Source organism: Nasonia vitripennis, chromosome 2 (genome assembly GCF_009193385.2).
Source record: "Nasonia vitripennis strain AsymCx chromosome 2, Nvit_psr_1.1, whole genome shotgun sequence".
NCBI classification, from domain to species: Eukaryota; Metazoa; Arthropoda; class Insecta; order Hymenoptera; family Pteromalidae; genus Nasonia; species Nasonia vitripennis.
The window spans coordinates 2,391,597-2,408,750 of NC_045758.1; the positions used below are offsets into that span (position 1 = coordinate 2,391,597).

The 17,154-nt window shown below is 46.5% G+C and overlaps 4 protein-coding genes across 13 annotated transcripts; all 4 read right to left on the minus strand.

Moving 5' to 3' along the window:
• Positions 1-2,286: 2,286 nt before the first annotated feature.
• LOC100115962 (trichohyalin-like) lies at positions 2,287-16,871 on the minus strand. Of its 10 annotated transcripts, none has more exons than XM_031923277.1 (13): positions 9,948-10,095; positions 8,803-8,916; positions 8,505-8,656; positions 6,845-6,908; positions 6,531-6,775; positions 6,170-6,470; positions 4,574-4,705; positions 4,196-4,502; positions 3,462-3,773; positions 3,334-3,392; positions 3,015-3,181; positions 2,732-2,894; positions 2,287-2,644 (listed from the first exon to the last, which is right to left on the minus strand). In XM_031923277.1, the coding sequence occupies exons 2-13, from the start codon at positions 8,902-8,904 to the stop codon at positions 2,585-2,587; spliced, it is 2,064 nt and encodes a 687-aa protein (XP_031779137.1). In that variant the 5' UTR covers positions 8,905-8,916; positions 9,948-10,095; the 3' UTR covers positions 2,287-2,584. The 10 variants fall into 10 exon arrangements, 9 of the variants coding, with proteins under 9 accessions (XP_031779137.1, XP_031779136.1, XP_031779135.1 ...); XM_031923276.1 differs by having other exon boundaries at positions 4,196-4,505; XM_031923275.1 differs by having other exon boundaries at positions 4,571-4,705.
• Positions 11,137-12,499, minus strand: LOC100679888. The gene has a single exon (XM_008211156.2). The coding sequence runs from the start codon at positions 12,380-12,382 to the stop codon at positions 11,195-11,197; it is 1,188 nt and encodes a 395-aa protein (XP_008209378.1). The 5' UTR covers positions 12,383-12,499; the 3' UTR covers positions 11,137-11,194.
• On the minus strand, positions 12,816-13,905 carry LOC100678785 (the record flags this gene model as incomplete). The annotated part of the gene is made up of 1 exon (XM_008211695.4): positions 12,816-13,905. A coding segment is annotated over one exon (999 nt), but the record flags the coding sequence as incomplete, so codon positions are not given.
• Positions 14,981-16,527, minus strand: LOC100116034. Its single transcript, XM_016981550.2, has one exon. The coding sequence runs from the start codon at positions 16,247-16,249 to the stop codon at positions 15,020-15,022; it is 1,230 nt and encodes a 409-aa protein (XP_016837039.1). The 5' UTR covers positions 16,250-16,527; the 3' UTR covers positions 14,981-15,019.
• Positions 16,872-17,154: the final 283 nt, after the last annotated feature.

The window sequence follows — 17,154 nt, forward strand, 5'->3', positions numbered from 1 at the left end:
TTATAAGACGTTTTCTGCAAAGCCGCATTGAACGTCGTCCAACGAAAAGCAACCTGCAGCACAGCCGCGCGATAGATGCAACGCGTTATAAATCTCATATCAGCTGTCGTCCCGAAAATAGCCGTACATCCTCGCGGGGAACTCGTTCGCAACTTCCCACGGAAAAATCACGTAGAAGGGCTGTACGAAATGAATTTGCATCACACTAGAGCCGAAAGAAATTCTCACGGCCGCTGAACTTTTCCTCTTTTTTTGTACTGCACTCGTTAATGCAGAGAAAACGTGCCAGGACGCACGTTTTGCGAAAGACCGGGTAATTTTCGGAAAGACAATGGACACCGGTGACCGGAATTTTTTAATTGCAGCCAGCGATTAAGTCGTTACTTAGCGGTAGCTTTAAAAATCGATGGATATACGTAATTTCGTCACTTTCCAAAGCTATATAACTCTCGTGTCCCAGTAATCGAGAAACGCTTATTATACACGTAAGATGATACGGGGAAAATCTCCGTGTGTGTGTGTGTATGACGTCAGGCTACATCTATCCACACTCGGATGTTCGTGAAAGCCCCTCCGGAATGTTCATATCTCTAATAAAGCACACACGCATTCCAAAATGTATAAAAAAAAAAAAAAAACAAACGTTAACAGCTGGCCTATACCAACAGAAAAAGTTACACTCCCAATTATACACACACACAACAACAAATCACACACGTGTGTGAGAGATGCTGCTGCATCGTAAAAAGCAAAACAAACGTACACAAATTGGGCATAGCATTCCATTACGGCGCGCACGCGAACTAGTTTGTGAATCATCTCACAGACACACACACACACACACACACGCACGAGGCTGTATAATACAAAGGATCGCCTCTCGCGCGCAGTCCCGGCGAGAAACGTCAGAAGAGCTGAGGAGAGAACGTGACTCAGCGCAGACGAGAAGAGAGGATCCCTACGGGGTGGGGACACACGCACACAGCTGGGTCCAGTCTCGTAAATTAGGCCCCTGCGCTCGCTTCGCTTCTTTCTCTGATCCGTCAAGGTTTGCGAAACGTTTATAGGAGGTATGCGCTGCATATACTGTACTCCTCGGTCGTCTCTCTCTCTCTCTCTCTCTCTTATCTCTGCGTGAGTTTTCGGCTGAATCTACGGTCTGTCCTTCCGTGAACCTTCTCACCTAGCGACTCTAGGAACGATTTGTCGACGGTGAGTCATAGAGAGTAGCAGATGCCGATTTTTCGGCCGATTTCGATAATCCGCGCGCGTAAGCATGCGAGAGTATATTTGGAGGAGAGAGAGAGAGAAAAAAAAAACGGAAATTCCGGAGTATACTTTTTAGCCGACCGAGTTATAATACTTCGTTCCGAAAATTTAACGATCCTTTGTTATACGAATGGCCCAAATCGCGGCGCGCGTATATAGATGTTATCGCCGTTGCGCATTATTCATTGTTCTAAAACTTGGCCCGCTCCAGTAATAAAGTACACGCGTCTAGTACGGTGTGTCGAGTTTTGATATAAAGCGCGGATCCGAAGTAGGCCGAAAAATTGTCGCGTGCGAGAGCGCCCGGCAATCGCGCTATAGAGAAAAGCGGCAGTTTCAAATACCCTCGGCTCTGTAATATATTATAAATTCACTGCGACGATTACGTCATCAAGCTGTGCACAACAAAGAGAAGCAGCGGAAAACGAGTACACAAGTACATGCATCGCTGCAAGGATCCGCTTGTAATGAGCGGTTTAACTTTCTTCTCTCCGCAGAGCTGCGCGCGCGCGCGCAGGTATAATTTCTTCTTTGTCGAACACCACGAGAAGCGATATTAAGCGCAGGGGGTCCCCTTCTCGGACGTTTAACGACTCGCTTCGAGAGAGCGTATATAGATAAGAGGACCCGAGAGGAGCAGCTCCTTTAATTCTCGCGAGCAAACGCGCTCTCGGTAGCTCGAGATGCGCTTAAATGCCCCCCCCCCCCGCGCGCATTATCACCGCTTGCCCATCTCTCGACTGCGCGGGGAAACTAGTTTTTCTTTGCGCGCCTCGTTAATTTGCTATGCATGCTATATATCTAGGGGGAGAATGAAGAGCGAGGCTTGTATATATATATTTGAAATAGAGTCGTTTTATTATGTCAAAAATTCTCATGCTTTGTATATTCTGTACTTTTTTGCTCGAATTCATCGCTCTCGCATCAGTGTATATTCTTATATAAAATAAACGAATCGCTCGCTGACGGAGCTCCAGAATTATTACTCCCGTCTCTCGGGGGCGCCTCTTCATTCGCGTTTTTTTTTTTTTTTTTTTTTTTTTTTTTTTTACATACAGAGATGTGCACCGTAAGCGCCTGTGTAGGTGTGTGTGTGTCACTTTTTCTCTCTTAAAAATTAAGTGTAAGTACAACAACGTGGCTCTCGGCATCGTGTGTGTGTGTGTGTGTGTCCGAAAAAAAAAAGAATAAAAATTTCAGCAGAGCAGCTCCTCTCGCAGCGCGCAATCATGGCTCGGCGATTTTTCGTCTCCTGACTATCGATAGCGCATCGCTCGATAAAAAGGGACGAGCTCGCGGCGACCTATAAAGCTCCTCAGTGACTGGCCCCACTTCTCACGCTCCTGTCGTCCGCCATGCAGCAGACCGGAGTGTTCTGCGAAGAGACGGTATAAGTATAGAGAGCGATATATCGTTACGAGTGTGTGTATATATATATATATATATATACGACGATACTCACCACCCTCTCGACGATGTCCTCGGCGGCGATGACCTTTGGCGGCCTGGCGGGAATGCCTTTCTTCGGCTCGGCTTCCATCTTGTGAATCATCTTGTAGACGCTCGAATTCATCAGGTGGTCGTAGTTGGGCAAGGCCGTCTTCTCGAATTTCTTAAAGTTCACCCTATACGCAGAAAGCAAAAAAGATAGTCAGATATTATAACCGCTAATTATTTCCGAGCTGTCTATTAAAAGCAGCGGTTTATAATGGAAGAGAAAGCAGAGCGAGATATACGATACGTACCCCAGTGCCCTTCCGCGGATGACTTCGGCCTGAGAGGACAGCACGTCGGCGATCATCTCGTCGTTGAAGAAATCGTTCGGACACCTCCATTTGCGCCCGTAAGTGAGCTCGAGCTGCCTAGCCTGCGGCTGCCACAGATCGCGCGCCGGCTTTCTCCCTTTCCTGTGCTGCAGTGCATTGGAGCAGTGAAGTAACACACATACACACACACACACACAAACGCACAAAACGTCGTCTATTGCGCAACGCGCCAATTAGCGGTTAGAGGGGCGGGGGGGGGGGTTGGGGAGCAATTATTTTTTTCTCGTTCTCAGCGTACCTTCAGTTCTTGAACCAGCTGGTCTTGCAGCGTCAGCTTTGGGTCCGGTTCGAAGCTCTCTGCGAAGCGGAAGCGTTAGTCAGAAGCTTTAAGCGAGCTGTAAGCTATTAAGGATAAACGGTACGAACTCTGAGACAGCGCCGGACTGGCGCTCCTGGAGCTGTCCATCTCCTGGACGAGCTTGGACTCGTAGGTGACGATGTACTTCTTCACGCGCTTGCCGTCGTCCTCGTTGCTCTTGACGGATATCTCGAGCTCCTTGAGGTCGGTCCAGGTGTCCTCGGTCGAGATCAGATGTGGCGCCCAGCTCGAGGACTCGTCCTGCGAGGCGAGCGAGGCCGGCTCCTCGTCCTCGTGTTTTCTCTCCTCCTCGGCTTCTCTCCTCCGTTTCTCCTCCTCCTCCTCCTCCTCCTCCTCCTCGCGCTGTTCCTCTTCCGCCTCTGTTGGGATTTGAAATTTGCCATTTTGACAAAGCGATCGCGAGGCTGACGTGACGACAGAATGAAACGCACATTTTCACAGTTGAATTTTAAGATTTTTATTAATCACCAGATACAAACACAGCGAGAACATGGTATACAAGCGAGTATGGAATTTACATGCCATCCCTTTGGTGAAGCAAGCTGCCTGTATTAATCTTGTTGGAAAATTCGAAGGATGTAATGCGCGCTTGTAAAAATGCACGATAAATCTGTCCGTTTTGAATTCTGCGGCGAAAGTATTGTACAGCGAGGGGAAAAAAAAAATAAATAAAAAAAATAGATATAAGAGAGTCACGGATTGCGCTCGTCGCAGCGCGAGCCCTGCCTACTGGCCTTTCTCACGACCTGGCCACCGCTGGGCCTGACTTTGCTTCGCTCACCCTTGGTCTGAGCCGCCTCCTGCGCCTCGACGCCGCTCAGCTCCATGATCTTGTGCAGCTGCTCGGAGACGATCTTCAGATGCTTCTCGATCTCGCTGGGCAGCTGTTTAAGAGCCATCAGCTGGCTCTGGACGCTCTCGAGCTGACGCTCGAGGCTGATCTCGGTGGTGACCAGCTCTTTGATCTTGTCCCGGTCCATCGTGACCGCGACCTCGACGTCGACGTCCTGCAACGCTGCCGACGGCCGTCGGATCAGCACCTGCGCCGACTCCTCCTCAGCTGGCTCCTCGACTCGCGGCTCCGGTTCCTGCTGCACAGACGCGCGTTTCATGAGAATCTTGTTCGGCTCGTCTTTTCGCACTCTGCGCCGCTTACCACCGATTGCTCCTTGTCCTCCTCCGTCGACTCAACGATCTCGATGACTTCGGCCTGTGACTGGGGTCGCGAGTCGCCAACCTCCGATCCTTGGGCTTCTCTCCTGGGCTCCGGTGTGGTCGGCGGTGTTGCTTTCTGCGGGAGAAGGAGGGAGAAAAAAGCGAGCGTTAGGCAGCGTTAATGAAAGCTTGCGATATACAGGGTCGAGCCTCGTGTGGCTCTTCATGCAGATGGGTGGGATGTTGCGAGGGGATGCGCAGCTTTGCGTATAGATATAGATATTATGAGCGGCATGGGTGACTTGAAGAACAACGAGAACGATGGTCCACGTTACATTGAATGAGCGATTTTTTTCATGAGTTATTACAAATGACGACTGATGAAACTACGGACTCCACTTTTTCTAAAGACTTTAACGACGCTTCACAATCCTTTCTGTACTTACGAAGACGTGCGTGCAACTCTCATCTACCGATACATCTACGACAAAAATTGCCGTCTCGGACAATACAGTACGCATCAAGCGTAGAAGCGATTATTTTCAACGGCTCTTCTCTGCATACAATAAACTGACTTGTGGCTGTTCGATTTACGATTTTATTATTTTACAAAGTTACATACGCAGTATATAATATTCGTGTATTCTTATCTCGCGGATGATTTCGTGTCGAAGGACTTTCTATACTCGATGAATGTGCATACGGAGGATAAAGGAATAAGGCTAGTATCTACACGAGCCTAGGCGACTCGTTCGCACGGTGTATATCGTGATAAGAGCAAATTTCAGTCGGAAAAACCGGCACTCGCACAGCTAGACAGCCAGGGAAAAAAGAGGAATATCGATCCCCCTATACGAGGAAAAGAGAAGGCTCTCCCTCACTCGTTGGCGTTATCGTTGTACCGCTTGGCGTAATTGAACATGAAGAAGGCCAGAGCCGAGGCGCAGGGTACCACCGCGTAGGCGAGTCCCCGGGCTAGGTCGGCCCGCATGGCGCTGCTGAGTTTCTCGGCGAGCATCATCGACATGAGCGATAACCGGCGCCGACCCTCGGCGCACCTGCTCCCGAAGCTGTTGAGGCTCTCGGCCTCCTTCTTGGCCTTGAACGCGAGGATGCCGCTCTCGAAAGAGCTCATCGGCCCGGACGCGCTGGACTCGCGACGACAGGAGGAGGCGCGGCGCGAGTTCCGACGACTGGAGCCCCGATGCAGGATCTCCGAGTCGTAGGTCTCGCGGATGCTGCAGGCCAGGGAGGCGAGCACGAGGACGCGGAGCAGGCCGACGATGCGCTCGAAGTAGCGCGGCCGGCGCAGCAGTCGGGGCTTGCCGGGCCGCTTGCCGGACTCGAGGAACTCGAGCCCGAGGGCCCGGCTGAGGTACCTGCCGCGGCGGCGGAGCCTCTGCCGCTTGCGCGGGCCGGCCGGCTCTTTGAGCAGGGGCGCGAGGCTGGCCGGTACCAGCGACTGCTCCTCCTTGATGGGCAGCATCTCGTCGTCGTCGTCGTCGTCGTCGATGCTCGGGGTGAAGGACCAGCTGCAGCAGCGGGCTCTCTCGAGCACGCGGTCGAGAACGATTTCGGTGAGGAGGATTTCTGGCTTTACCTCGGGCGTGTTCGCGCGGGACGGGTCCAGGAGGCCCCGCTCCAGCAGGCGCTCGGTCACGCTCTTCCTCGGCTGCTTCCTGATGAGCACCCGGTAGGGCTCGACCTCGGGCTCGGCCTCCTCCGACTGGGAGAGCCGCCTGGGCTTGGGCACCGGGCGCTCGGGCTTCTGCAGGAAGGTCGTCTGCCGCTTGAGCTCCTGCAGCTGCGCCGGCTCCGAGCTGGCCTCCTGCTGGAGCACCTGGAAGACCTTGGACTCCTTGAGGAGCGGGGCGCGCGGGCGCAGCTTCTTGAAGTTCACGCTGCGAACGCAGAGCCTCGGTTACGTTAACGGGGAGCTGTATCGTCGGAGCTGGACTCACCCCAAGACGCCCTGCTCGTTGAGCACCTCCTCCTCCTCGAGGATCAGCTGGGCGATCTGCTCGTCGGTGAGGTCGCTCTTGGGCAGAGGCTCGCTGTTCTCGTCGCGCGGCTTCTCCGGGTACAGCTCGACCGGTTCGCTGGGCTCGGGCTCGGGCACTGGCGCTGACTCGTCCTCGATCTGCGGCGCTTCGTCCGGTGTTGTCTCTCTTTTTCCCTCGATCGGAGCGAATAATATTTCTTCAAGCTAGAAATCACACGGCATTGTATACTCGCCGCCGTCCCGCGATTCTTCGGGGGCTCGATTTAGACTTACAGGGAGCATATACGGCTCGATCTTCTCCTCGATGCCCTCGACCGTCTTGTTGGGGTCCTCTGTTCTGCGAGGCGAGAAAATTAAAATAATCCTCCCACGTACAATGTTGATGTTACGGGATAATTAGTAAAGCATAAGCGCAGCGAATAAGCCAAAAGCCCAGATATTCGAAACACCTGCATCGTAATCGCCAGATCGCGCGGCCGTGACTCGGGAAGAAGAAAGCTCGAACGCACCTTACGACAGAGTAGGCGAATTATAAATTTAGGCCGTCAGTCGGCGCGTGTCATTCACATTCCCTCCGTTTCTCGCGCGCGAAAATAAATCGTGCGCTCGGTACAGCGCAGAGTCCGTATGAAGGGCCGGAGGAATTCCCGAGGTGCCAGAGAGAGAGAGAGAGAGAGAGAGAGAGAGAGAGAGAGAAGATTAGGAGGCGCTAAGAACTGGGCCAAAACCGAGCGGGCTGTGCCAAAAAGCGCGATCGAAATCATCATCGGCTATACTGCACTAATGCAGAGCCTACGCGGGTATTTTCGAATTTTTTGAAACGATTATCAATCTCGCGGCGGAGAGAGTCCCGGCGAATTTGGCCTCCGAATCCGGCAGCGCCGGGCTATTCTCGAACGTGTTTGCTCAGAGAGCTGAGCTACGGAGCGACTAAATAACAAGCGCCTCTGCAATAATAATACTCGTTGGATTCGCGCGCGGCGTAAATATGGTAGAGGATCAAATTAAAATTTACACTCGTAATCCCTCGAGCGGACGATAAATCCCGAGGAGAGGCGCAAAGCCGAAATTTATACGCGCGCGTAATGAGCCTCTTGAGCCCCATCAGCGGCTTAAACTCGGCGCTGCAGGACACTTTGTCGGCGAGTTTGATTCTGGGTTAGCTATTTATGTTGGCTAGCGCGACATTGCCACATGTTGCTAGGCTGCGCTGCTCGGGCTCAAGGCGAGCGCTGCTGCTGATGCACTTTTTTTCTGACTGACTAATGCGACGCTTCCGTGCAGCTTGTTTGTCGCGCGATCGATCACAGCTTTATTAATCGGCCGATCATATTTTAACGAGCGATTAGATTTTCGGCTTCTCAGCGCTTTTACTCTCTTAGACTTTTAGACGATGCTCGGAGACTGTGTTCGCGCGAAACGAGACGCTTTATAATGACTCAAGGTTTATAGAGCTTCGACGCGCGGAGGATTTACGCTTCTGGGAATATCCGCTAAATATATATATATATGCGCGATTTTACAGCGGCTGGACAATTTGTGTGTCTGCGATGTTTATACCTCTGTGTATATGTATATATATATATATTCCGTGTTGGGCCATCATTAATGGCTTTTTACGAAGCTCGCGAGGCATATAATAAATCTCGACGGATTTATTAGCCTGTAGAGAAGACTGTCAGCACGAAAGCCGTTCGTGACTCTTCTCGCGGGATATATATATAGGTGTGCATGAAAAAATGATAAAAGAGGATCTTTCTGGGCCAAAATATATATACGCTCATTCATAGATTTTCGGGCAAATAGACTTATTCTTGGCAATAGTGTGTACAAAACATGCGTTTGTATAAACAGCATAGGGCTATCTTTGGAATCGAATGCCGACGAACCTCTGCGTACGATATAAACGAATTTATATAGATTGGACTCTTACCTTCGAACTCCTAAAACGAAGTTGTTTCCGGCGAGAACAAGCGCCTCGTGGGCCTGACCGTGTGTCAACTCGCTTATCGGCTGATCGTTCAGCTTTACGACTACATCGCCGACTTTCAAGCCCATACATTCCGCGAGACTTCCCTCCGATACCTGAAAATTCTCCTTGCTGTCTTTTTTTCTCTCTACATACAACTCTCTCCCACGAGAGCGAAATAACGAAAACAATAGCGCTTGTGCGCTTATATATTACGAGGAAAACATAAGCGATCTCCAGTTTGTACCGAGTCGATATTTACCCTAATTACTGTGAGGGGCTCGGGGAAGTCGCTTCCTCCCGCCAGACGAAAGCCCCATGGCCGGTTGTCGAATTTCGTAAACTTAATGTCGAGGGTCGCCATGGTGCTCTACATCTACAAAATCGCCCGACAACTTTTGTCATCTTTCGTGCCATTATCTACAATAATACCGGCAATCACGATTGCACTTCTCCTCTATACTCGCACGCTTCGCTCATCTGCATTTCTTCATTAATCGCGATATCCGCGAAAATAGACCGGCGTCTCTCTCCCGAGTCCGCATTACATAATCCCGGTTCACATAACAAAGCGAGCTCTCTCGACGAGCGTACCAAAGGGGAAAGAGCGAGAGCGAGAGAGAGAGAGAGAAATTTTCGCCGGCCGTATGCAGCGCATACCGGAGTATACGTAATATACGTAATAATAACGCCTCGTCTCGGAAAAATTCGCTCGGCTGCTTAGAGAATGGGTATCGGGTTGTGCGCGAGTATTTTCAAGAGACAGCCGATACGCGAAAAAGGCCGGGCAAAAAGAAACCGGAGCACTCGATATAATAATAGAAAAGCCGGTGCTGCCGCGCTGCGCTCCCCGGAACGCTGCGGTATAACTATATAGACTGCACTCTGCTCCTGCGCCGAGTGCATCGCTTTTCGCCGGATTTCTTTTTTAATACGACTTAAAAAATATCGATATACTTATGTGCGATGCGATGGATGCTTCGTTCGACGGACGGAATATATCCTGAGAAGACGTAAACAAGACACTTGAACACACAGAGTGAGACACACAGTATACAGAAGCGTCTTTTTTTGTCGATGTACATCGATCGTTCTTTGCGTTTCAGAGTAGTAGCGTCGGCAGAAAGCGAGCTTGTCTTGGCGATTATATACTTATGCAACACAAAAGAAATGAGCGAAGCTGAGAGTATATGCGTGAAAAAAAAAAATAAATAAATAAAAAAAAACGGCAAAAGCGATAACAAATATGACGCAAAGTGCAAAGGTGCTTGCTGCAGTATGCAAAGGCGAGATAATAGTTAAATGTAGTGGTAATTGATAAGAAATAGAAAAAAAATTGAAATATCGTGGTCTGCACTGAAGATTGATAGAGAGAGAGAGAGAGAGAGATGTCGGAACGCTGCTCACTGCAATGCGATATCAAAAGGCGCTGCTTTGGCGGCGGGGGCCCTCGGCGGAGAGACTCGACTCTCTCGACTGACAATACACCACGCGACGGAGGAGCTTTTCGGCGACAAGCCGAGAGCGAAACTACTACTGGCCAGACTCGCCGCGGAGAAATCTAGCCTAAGCTCTCTCTCTCTCTCTCTCTCTCTCACTCGGTGCAGTTGCAAGCTCACGGGAGGGGCGGCCGAAAGGGAAAATGTGTCACGATAAGCCCTGCCAGCAGCAGCAACTTTCGCGGCGCTTGCCCTCGCTGCAAATATCCCCGCTGCAGTGCAGTGCAGTGCGCGAGAGAGGTGAACAAGCGGCCTCGCTGCTGCACGGAGGCTCCGATCTATTTACTGATCGATCTATTTAGATCGAGGCCCGAGCGAGATGATGAGCGCTCTCGTTTGCACTCTCTCTCTCTCTCTCTCTCTCTCTCTCTCTCTCTCTCGCAAGCAGAGGGATGCTGCAGCGCTAGGGTGGGCAAGCTTTTGTTTTGTTGTTGTCCGACGAAGAATTTCCGGTTCTGCGTTTGACGTTATTATTTGCCGTTTCGACGCCAAGCTACCGGATAGTACGCATCTATACTGACTCACGCGCGCGAAAACATTCGTATTCGTCATCTCTTGTCGCCTGTGCCATGGAGAGAAAATAGTCTTCTGCATGGATTGGATTAAAAACTGTTGCCGCGAGGCTTGTCAACAAACAGCTCTAGGGACGGAAATCAAAGTTGTCAGCCCTATTATTATTTTCGAGCTTTCTTAATTGAGTGCGATTCGGTTATTCTTGGCCAATCGCGGTATTGTCAGCACTTCTTAATCGCAAGAGAATATACGTACAGCAGGTGGATCGTGTGTGTATATGGCTTCAATGACGCCGCTATAAATAAGAACTTTGCTTAACGATCGAAGTGTGCGTATGCGCAATTAAAGCATAGTCGAGAGTGAGAGAGAGAGAGAGAGAGAGAGAGAGAGAGAGAGATAAGGTCTATTGTAATCGAGAGCAGGCTTTTCGATCAAATATTTGCATTTCTCGTCAGCTGACTGCCACATGGCGTATCTTTGAGCGCATTTAAAAAACAGTTTCGTGTTTGATATCGGAGACGTTTGCACGATGATAAAACCGTACAATCATCTTTTGTTTGACGCGGGAAGAGAAACTGCGGGTGCACATTAATAGCAATTTATTTCACAAAAACAACAATGCTACAAAAAGTGCCTCTATCGTTAACCGAATACTCGTTCAGCCTCTTCCAACAGTTCTTCTATGATGCCCCTCAGTTTTTCTCTGTAAACGGGATCCTTGTCCATAGCAGGTCCTATAAGGTCCATCCTCGTCGTGAACATAAATTTCTGCAGTGCTGTTGGATCGTTTAACAGCGTACCAAAATCTTCCGGATTTAAATAGATACCAGGCAAGTACAACGAGGCGTATGCCATTCCCGCGAGTTTGTATTCGTTGAAATCGCTCAAAAGGTTTTCGAACGACGGTATCTTGGGCTTGATCTCGCTTCGCAGAAGTACGTCGCGAAGAACGGAATGATAATACTGCAACAGTTCTAGATTATTTTTCTTTCGGTAATCCGGAGTCGTATGCAAGTACACCAACATGCAGAAGTCGATTACTGGTGAAGCGTATCTCAAGAGTTGGAAATCCACTAAAATGCATTTGGCAGGTACACTGTCGTTGAAGAGAACGTTGTTCATCCAGAGATCACTGTGACAGAGAACGTTCAATTTACCTACCGCAGGTTTGACAAGCTTCGAAGCTTTTTCGTGGATTCTCGACACCAATCCAGAGTTCAAGCCCAACTTCTCGGCCATCAAGGTGATGGTCTCGTAACCGCAGGATGTGGACTGTCCAAATTTATTGCCGTTGTTGTACACCTTTTCCCCAAACGCGGACGGAAAGACTTCCTTCAGAGATTTGCCCAAACGCTTTTCTGCGAGTTGGGAGGACGCGTGAAACCTGGCTAGCGATGACAGAGCGGATTTCAATGATTGTTCGTCTAGGATATTTTTCGTACGATGGGTGAATCCCTGGACGCGAAGGTCTTCGAATACGAGGACGTTTTTGTTGGCCAAAAAGCATCGAGGTGACCATCTCTCGCCCTGGTAATCCTTCATCATCAGAGGATGAACTTGGGCGAAAAAGTGAATCTCTTCGAGAAAAGTTTCCTCGTCCAAGAGTGTATCCATGATCAGAGCAGATTCTGGACGTGTCTTCACAAAGAAGCTTTCGGTCTTCTTCTCGTAGGATCCATCTTCAACTTCAACCACAAGCAGTTGGTGAGTTCCAAATATGCCATTCTTCTCTTTCGTAAAGTCTTCCAGACGATGACTGACAATCGTAACCTTTGGACCGAGTGCACGCGTTACGACCGTCTTGATATCCTTAAGCGTCAACACAGACATGGCGAGCGACGAGTGATGCTTTTCGGCCAAAAGTTTGGACAGGAAGAGCAAAACCTAGCAACGATACGAGTTTTTATCGAAGCCTTTGAGAATAAGAAACAAACTGAAATGCATAGTCGGGCAGTAAACCTGCAACAAGTTCTTCATTTATAAATCCAGTAATTTACTAGAGTTCTTATTGCGAGAGTAAAAATGCATTTACAGCGCGAAATAAGACGATATAGAAGGTTTACATACTGCATATTGTGGACCATTCTTCCTGGCAAATGCATATAGTGAATGTTTGCTGAATGTCAGTAAAGTTGATATCCATCTGATAAGTGAACATTGTAGCATTAAATCAAAATGAATGCTTATCTATGAATAAAGACTATTTACAGCTCAACCAATATCTTGGAATTATTATAGGTACTAAAAATTAAAAAAAGGCATATTGACTATAATACATTTATTAAAACATAAAAAGAATACATACACACACGTACATTATAAATACTGTGAGACTTGAAATAATAATTATATCACTATTTTAGAAAATGCTTCGATTTCTGAACCATTTCGCTGACAATTTCATTAAGAACGTCTTTGTAGAAAGCATCCTTCTCCATAAGATCCAGCACAAAATGGTCCCTTTCTTTAAAAAAAACCTTGGCAAACCCATCAGAATTTTGTGTCAAATCGGCGCACAAGGTCGTATCTATGAGATTTATTGGTGAATATAAGGCGGACATTATCAACCCTACTGCACTCGTTTCTTCATACTCTTGCAAAACATCTGTAAGTTTAGGTACATCCATTTCCTCATCGTGATCCCTCATGAACTTACACAAAACTTCATGGTAATGTTTCAACAATAGTTTCTCATTGTCATCCCGGAATTTTCGCCTGGTTGTCAAATACATCAATTGCAAAACATCAATAATCGCGGGTACATAACGCACAAGTTGAAAGTCCACTATAACGCATTTTGGGATAGGTCGTGAATCGTCGAACAAATAATTGTAAGATTTGCAATCCCCATGGCAGATGACATTACGTCTCGTCTTCGAAGCTTTGATAAACTCAAATATACGATCGTAAACTTTGGGAATACAGGTATGGTCTAATTTGAGTTGTTTAGCTATCGCTACAAAAACGTTGACGCTCGTACTGAACCACTCGTAGACTTTGCTTTCACGAACGAACAGGGACTCTTGAAGTTGTTCTGAATAAATTTGACCGAAAGATTTTCCAAGACGTTTTTCTGCCAGTAATGTGGAGCCATGTAGTTTCGACAACGCTGTCAGACCTGATTTCAGAACTGATAGATTCAGGTGTGCAGACTTGATCGAAAAGTTTCTAGACTTGAGATCCTCGAAAACCAGTAGGTCGTTCTTTACTAAATAATACTCTGCCACCCACGATTTGTCTTTGAGACCATACAGCAGTTCAGGTATGATCAGTTTGTAGAAACTCGTCTCCTTGTAGAAAGCCTTGCAGTCTTGGACAAATGATGCTTGCTCTTCTATATCGAAGGGTACAGTTTAAAAAAAAAAACGTATGTATCTCCTTTTCAATGTTGCCATCTTTCTGAACAGTCACGACCAAACTTCTGTGATCTCCCAGAAAGCCTACTTTTTCAGTCGAATAAATTCTCACATTATGATTGATGATTAGAACTCATGGTTCTAAGGCACGCTTCATCACTACTTCAACCTCTTCTTTTTGTAAAAAGTCTCGAAAAGGGTTCTTGCGATTATCTTGGTCATTTTTACTAGGTTCCATGATACCGACATCCACTTAGAGCATCTAACTATGCTGCTGCTCTACACAGTAGTGTATCGTAAAATAGATTGAACCAAGCGCTTTGCGTTAGTTTTATGTAATGAAACGTCGGAGAACGCATGCAGGGATCATGAAAAAATAGTTTTTATCGTAGAATGATTGATAAAGGTCGTATGATAAATGAACATTATGCGGCAACAAAACAAACTTAGGCATTAAGCCAAGATTTACTATTATATGTCTGTTTCACAATAGAGTATGCATCAATGGATTTAATAAGAAACTTATTATTATTATTTCTCTATCATTCTATTGATATGACAGATATATGTACTATTTTTATGCATAAATTATATCGTAAGATATCTCTTGCTATAATCTGCTGGCAGTTTATAGACCTATGATAGAAATATTTCAGTCAATCATAATAGGTTTTTTTCATTAGTTGTTTCTCCTATTTTTTGATTTTTTTTTTTTTGTCTGGGAATAGTAGATTTATTCGCTCTGTGCGTTGAGGTATTTTACACGTATTCTACATAAATTGGTGGCCGCTCTCTCGGAACTAAACGGTTGCAAAAATGTGTAGCTTATATGGGAAAATGACAAAAAATACATCAAGGGCACTGATATTTATCTCTTTAAAAAGTTTCAAAATGATTGAAGAATTTTTTCTTTTTTGTTTATTTTTCTCGAAATTCTTTTCAGTCAGTGTACACATACACACCGACATTGAACATCTGTTGCCGATAATGAGCAATTCTTCAAAACATGATGTAACTTGATAACAACGTTTTTAATTACATAAGAGGAATAATTATATATTTGACAAAAGAATTGTTCATTGTTTCATAAATTTGTATTTATTGATTAAATTCATTGTATAATCTCTCCAAGTAATTTCTTAGATCTCTCAACCATTTCCTTCACGCTTTCAACAATCCTATCGTTGTACGAGGAATCCTTCTTCATAATATCCAGTACTAAATCGACGCGGTCGAGATAAACAAGTCTGGCAAAACCACCCGCATCGCTGAATATGTCGGCCCCAACTTCGTCATCCACCATAGTCAATGGCAGCTGCAAAACAGCCGATACAACTCCCACAATTCTACAAAGCTCAAATTCCTCGAGAATCTGCGAAAAGCTCGGTACCACTACTTCTTCGTCAATCTTCAAAATTTTCGCAAATTCGTCGTAATAATGCCTCAACAGCTGATACTCATTCTTCTCCCTAAACTCTCTTCTCATAGTGTAGTAGAAAAATTGGGCTACGTCGATCACCGCCGGTGCGTAACGAATTATCTGAAAGTCCATCATAACGCAATTGGGCGCAAGCGGCGAGTCTTTGAACATGAAGTTGAACGACCAAGCATCCCCGTGACAGATAACGTTCTGCCTCATCTTCAAGGTGGAAAGTGCTTCAAAAGTACGATCGCATATTTTTGGGATAAGAGTTGCGTTCAAACCCAGCTTTTCAGCGACGGCCGCGGCTACATCGAGCCCAGTTCGGTACCACTCTTTGGTGTAACCTTGATTGATGCAGAGAGACTCTTCCAGAGCTTTTGGATGTAACTCGAGAAAAGTCTTTCCCAGCCGCTTTTCCGCCAACACAGTTGACCCGTGCAACTTGGCCATCGCGACCAATGCACTCTTCAGACTTTCAATGTCTAGAAGTTTATCCTTAACAATGTAGTTTTTCGTTGCAAGGTTTTCCAAGACAACTAAATTGCTGCCCTTAACCAGATAGCTTCGCGGACACCACGAATGGTCACCGATGGAAGCCGTCAATTTAGGTAGGATATGACTGTAGAAGTTGGCTTCCTTGTAAAAAAAGTTGACGCTTTGCAACACGCGAGACTGCTCTTCGTTCGTTGGCGGTAAACACTTGACAAAATAGCTGTGAGTTTCTTCATTAGTGCTAGTTTCTTCGCGAACTCTGACAGAGAGTAGTCGATGCGCGCCCATGAAGCCAAGTATCCGGTCTGAGAAGTTTGTGATCTTGTAGTCTATTAGTTTGAACGCAGAACCCAGAGAATTCTCCACGACAGTACTCACATCTTCCTTGGTCAAAAGAAGAAACTCAGCAGATTTTTCCTCGGCCATGTTCAATGAACACTCGTACTCGACTAACCCGCTCTTGGCACTAGTAAGTACCTACTCTTTTTATACGACGAATTCGCAGAAATGGCAAATTCCAAAGCTCACGACACGCACTTGCCGATATTACGTATATACAAACGTCATCTATCATCGATTAACTCCTCCGTAAAGTCGTGATATGAATAATCAGTGAGCCATTGGAGCAAATGGAAGTGAACAAATTAAAAATTATGCCAGTGGAATTTTCCTTTCCATTTCGTTCAAAATGAAATTAATGGAGAATTTTCATATTTATCGAAAGCTATATTTAAATTGGAACAGTAAAAATTTTGTTGCGATGAGTTGTCAGCTCAATGATATATAAGTATACGCAGCACATTGGCTATGCGCAATGTAAATATCGTATATAATTAACTGTCTCACCTCGATACCCGAAGCACTTGTCAAGATTAGCCTTATATTCTCGTTTTTACTCTTGACTCTCGTTACCGGCTTTTCGATATGTACTGGGGTACCTATATTATTCTCTAACTGTCTCGATCTTTGCTACGTTTACAGTGAGAGGTAAACAAGAGTAGGTTTCCAATTTTTTTGGTTGGACTTTTCATTGAAATTGCGTTATGAACTATATGGTGCGATGACGTTGACTATTGTTGGTTTGAGTGCAGTGTCTGCAGTTGACTTTCTATTTGGACATGAGCTATATGTGTACAGAAATAAAAAATATACAGTTTTATAGATTTTAGAGTGGATTGATAAGGATTTCTATCCTATTTCCTCCTTCAACGGTACATATTTATATGTATCTACAAGTAATCTTGAAAAAGAACTTCCGACGAAATTCCGTATGTCACTTTGAATCGATTACGAGACACGCGCAAGAAAAGTAAATATGATAAAATCCGCGG

Coding starts and splice junctions, on each gene's coding strand:
- LOC100115962 (XM_031923273.1), bottom strand. CDS start 8,904: ATGGCGACCCTCGACATTAAGTTTACGAAATTCGACAACCGGCCATGG. Junction 4,506..4,570: donor AGGACAAGGAGCAATCGGTG/GTAAGCGGCGCA, acceptor GCGTCTGTGCAG/CAGGAACCGGAGCCGCGAGT. Junction 3,774..4,195: donor GGAGGCGGCTCAGACCAAGG/GTGAGCGAAGCA, acceptor AAATCCCAACAG/AGGCGGAAGAGGAACAGCGC.
- LOC100116034 (XM_016981550.2), bottom strand. CDS start 16,249: ATGGCCGAGGAAAAATCTGCTGAGTTTCTTCTTTTGACCAAGGAAGAT.
- LOC100679888 (XM_008211156.2), bottom strand. CDS start 12,382: ATGTCTGTGTTGACGCTTAAGGATATCAAGACGGTCGTAACGCGTGCA.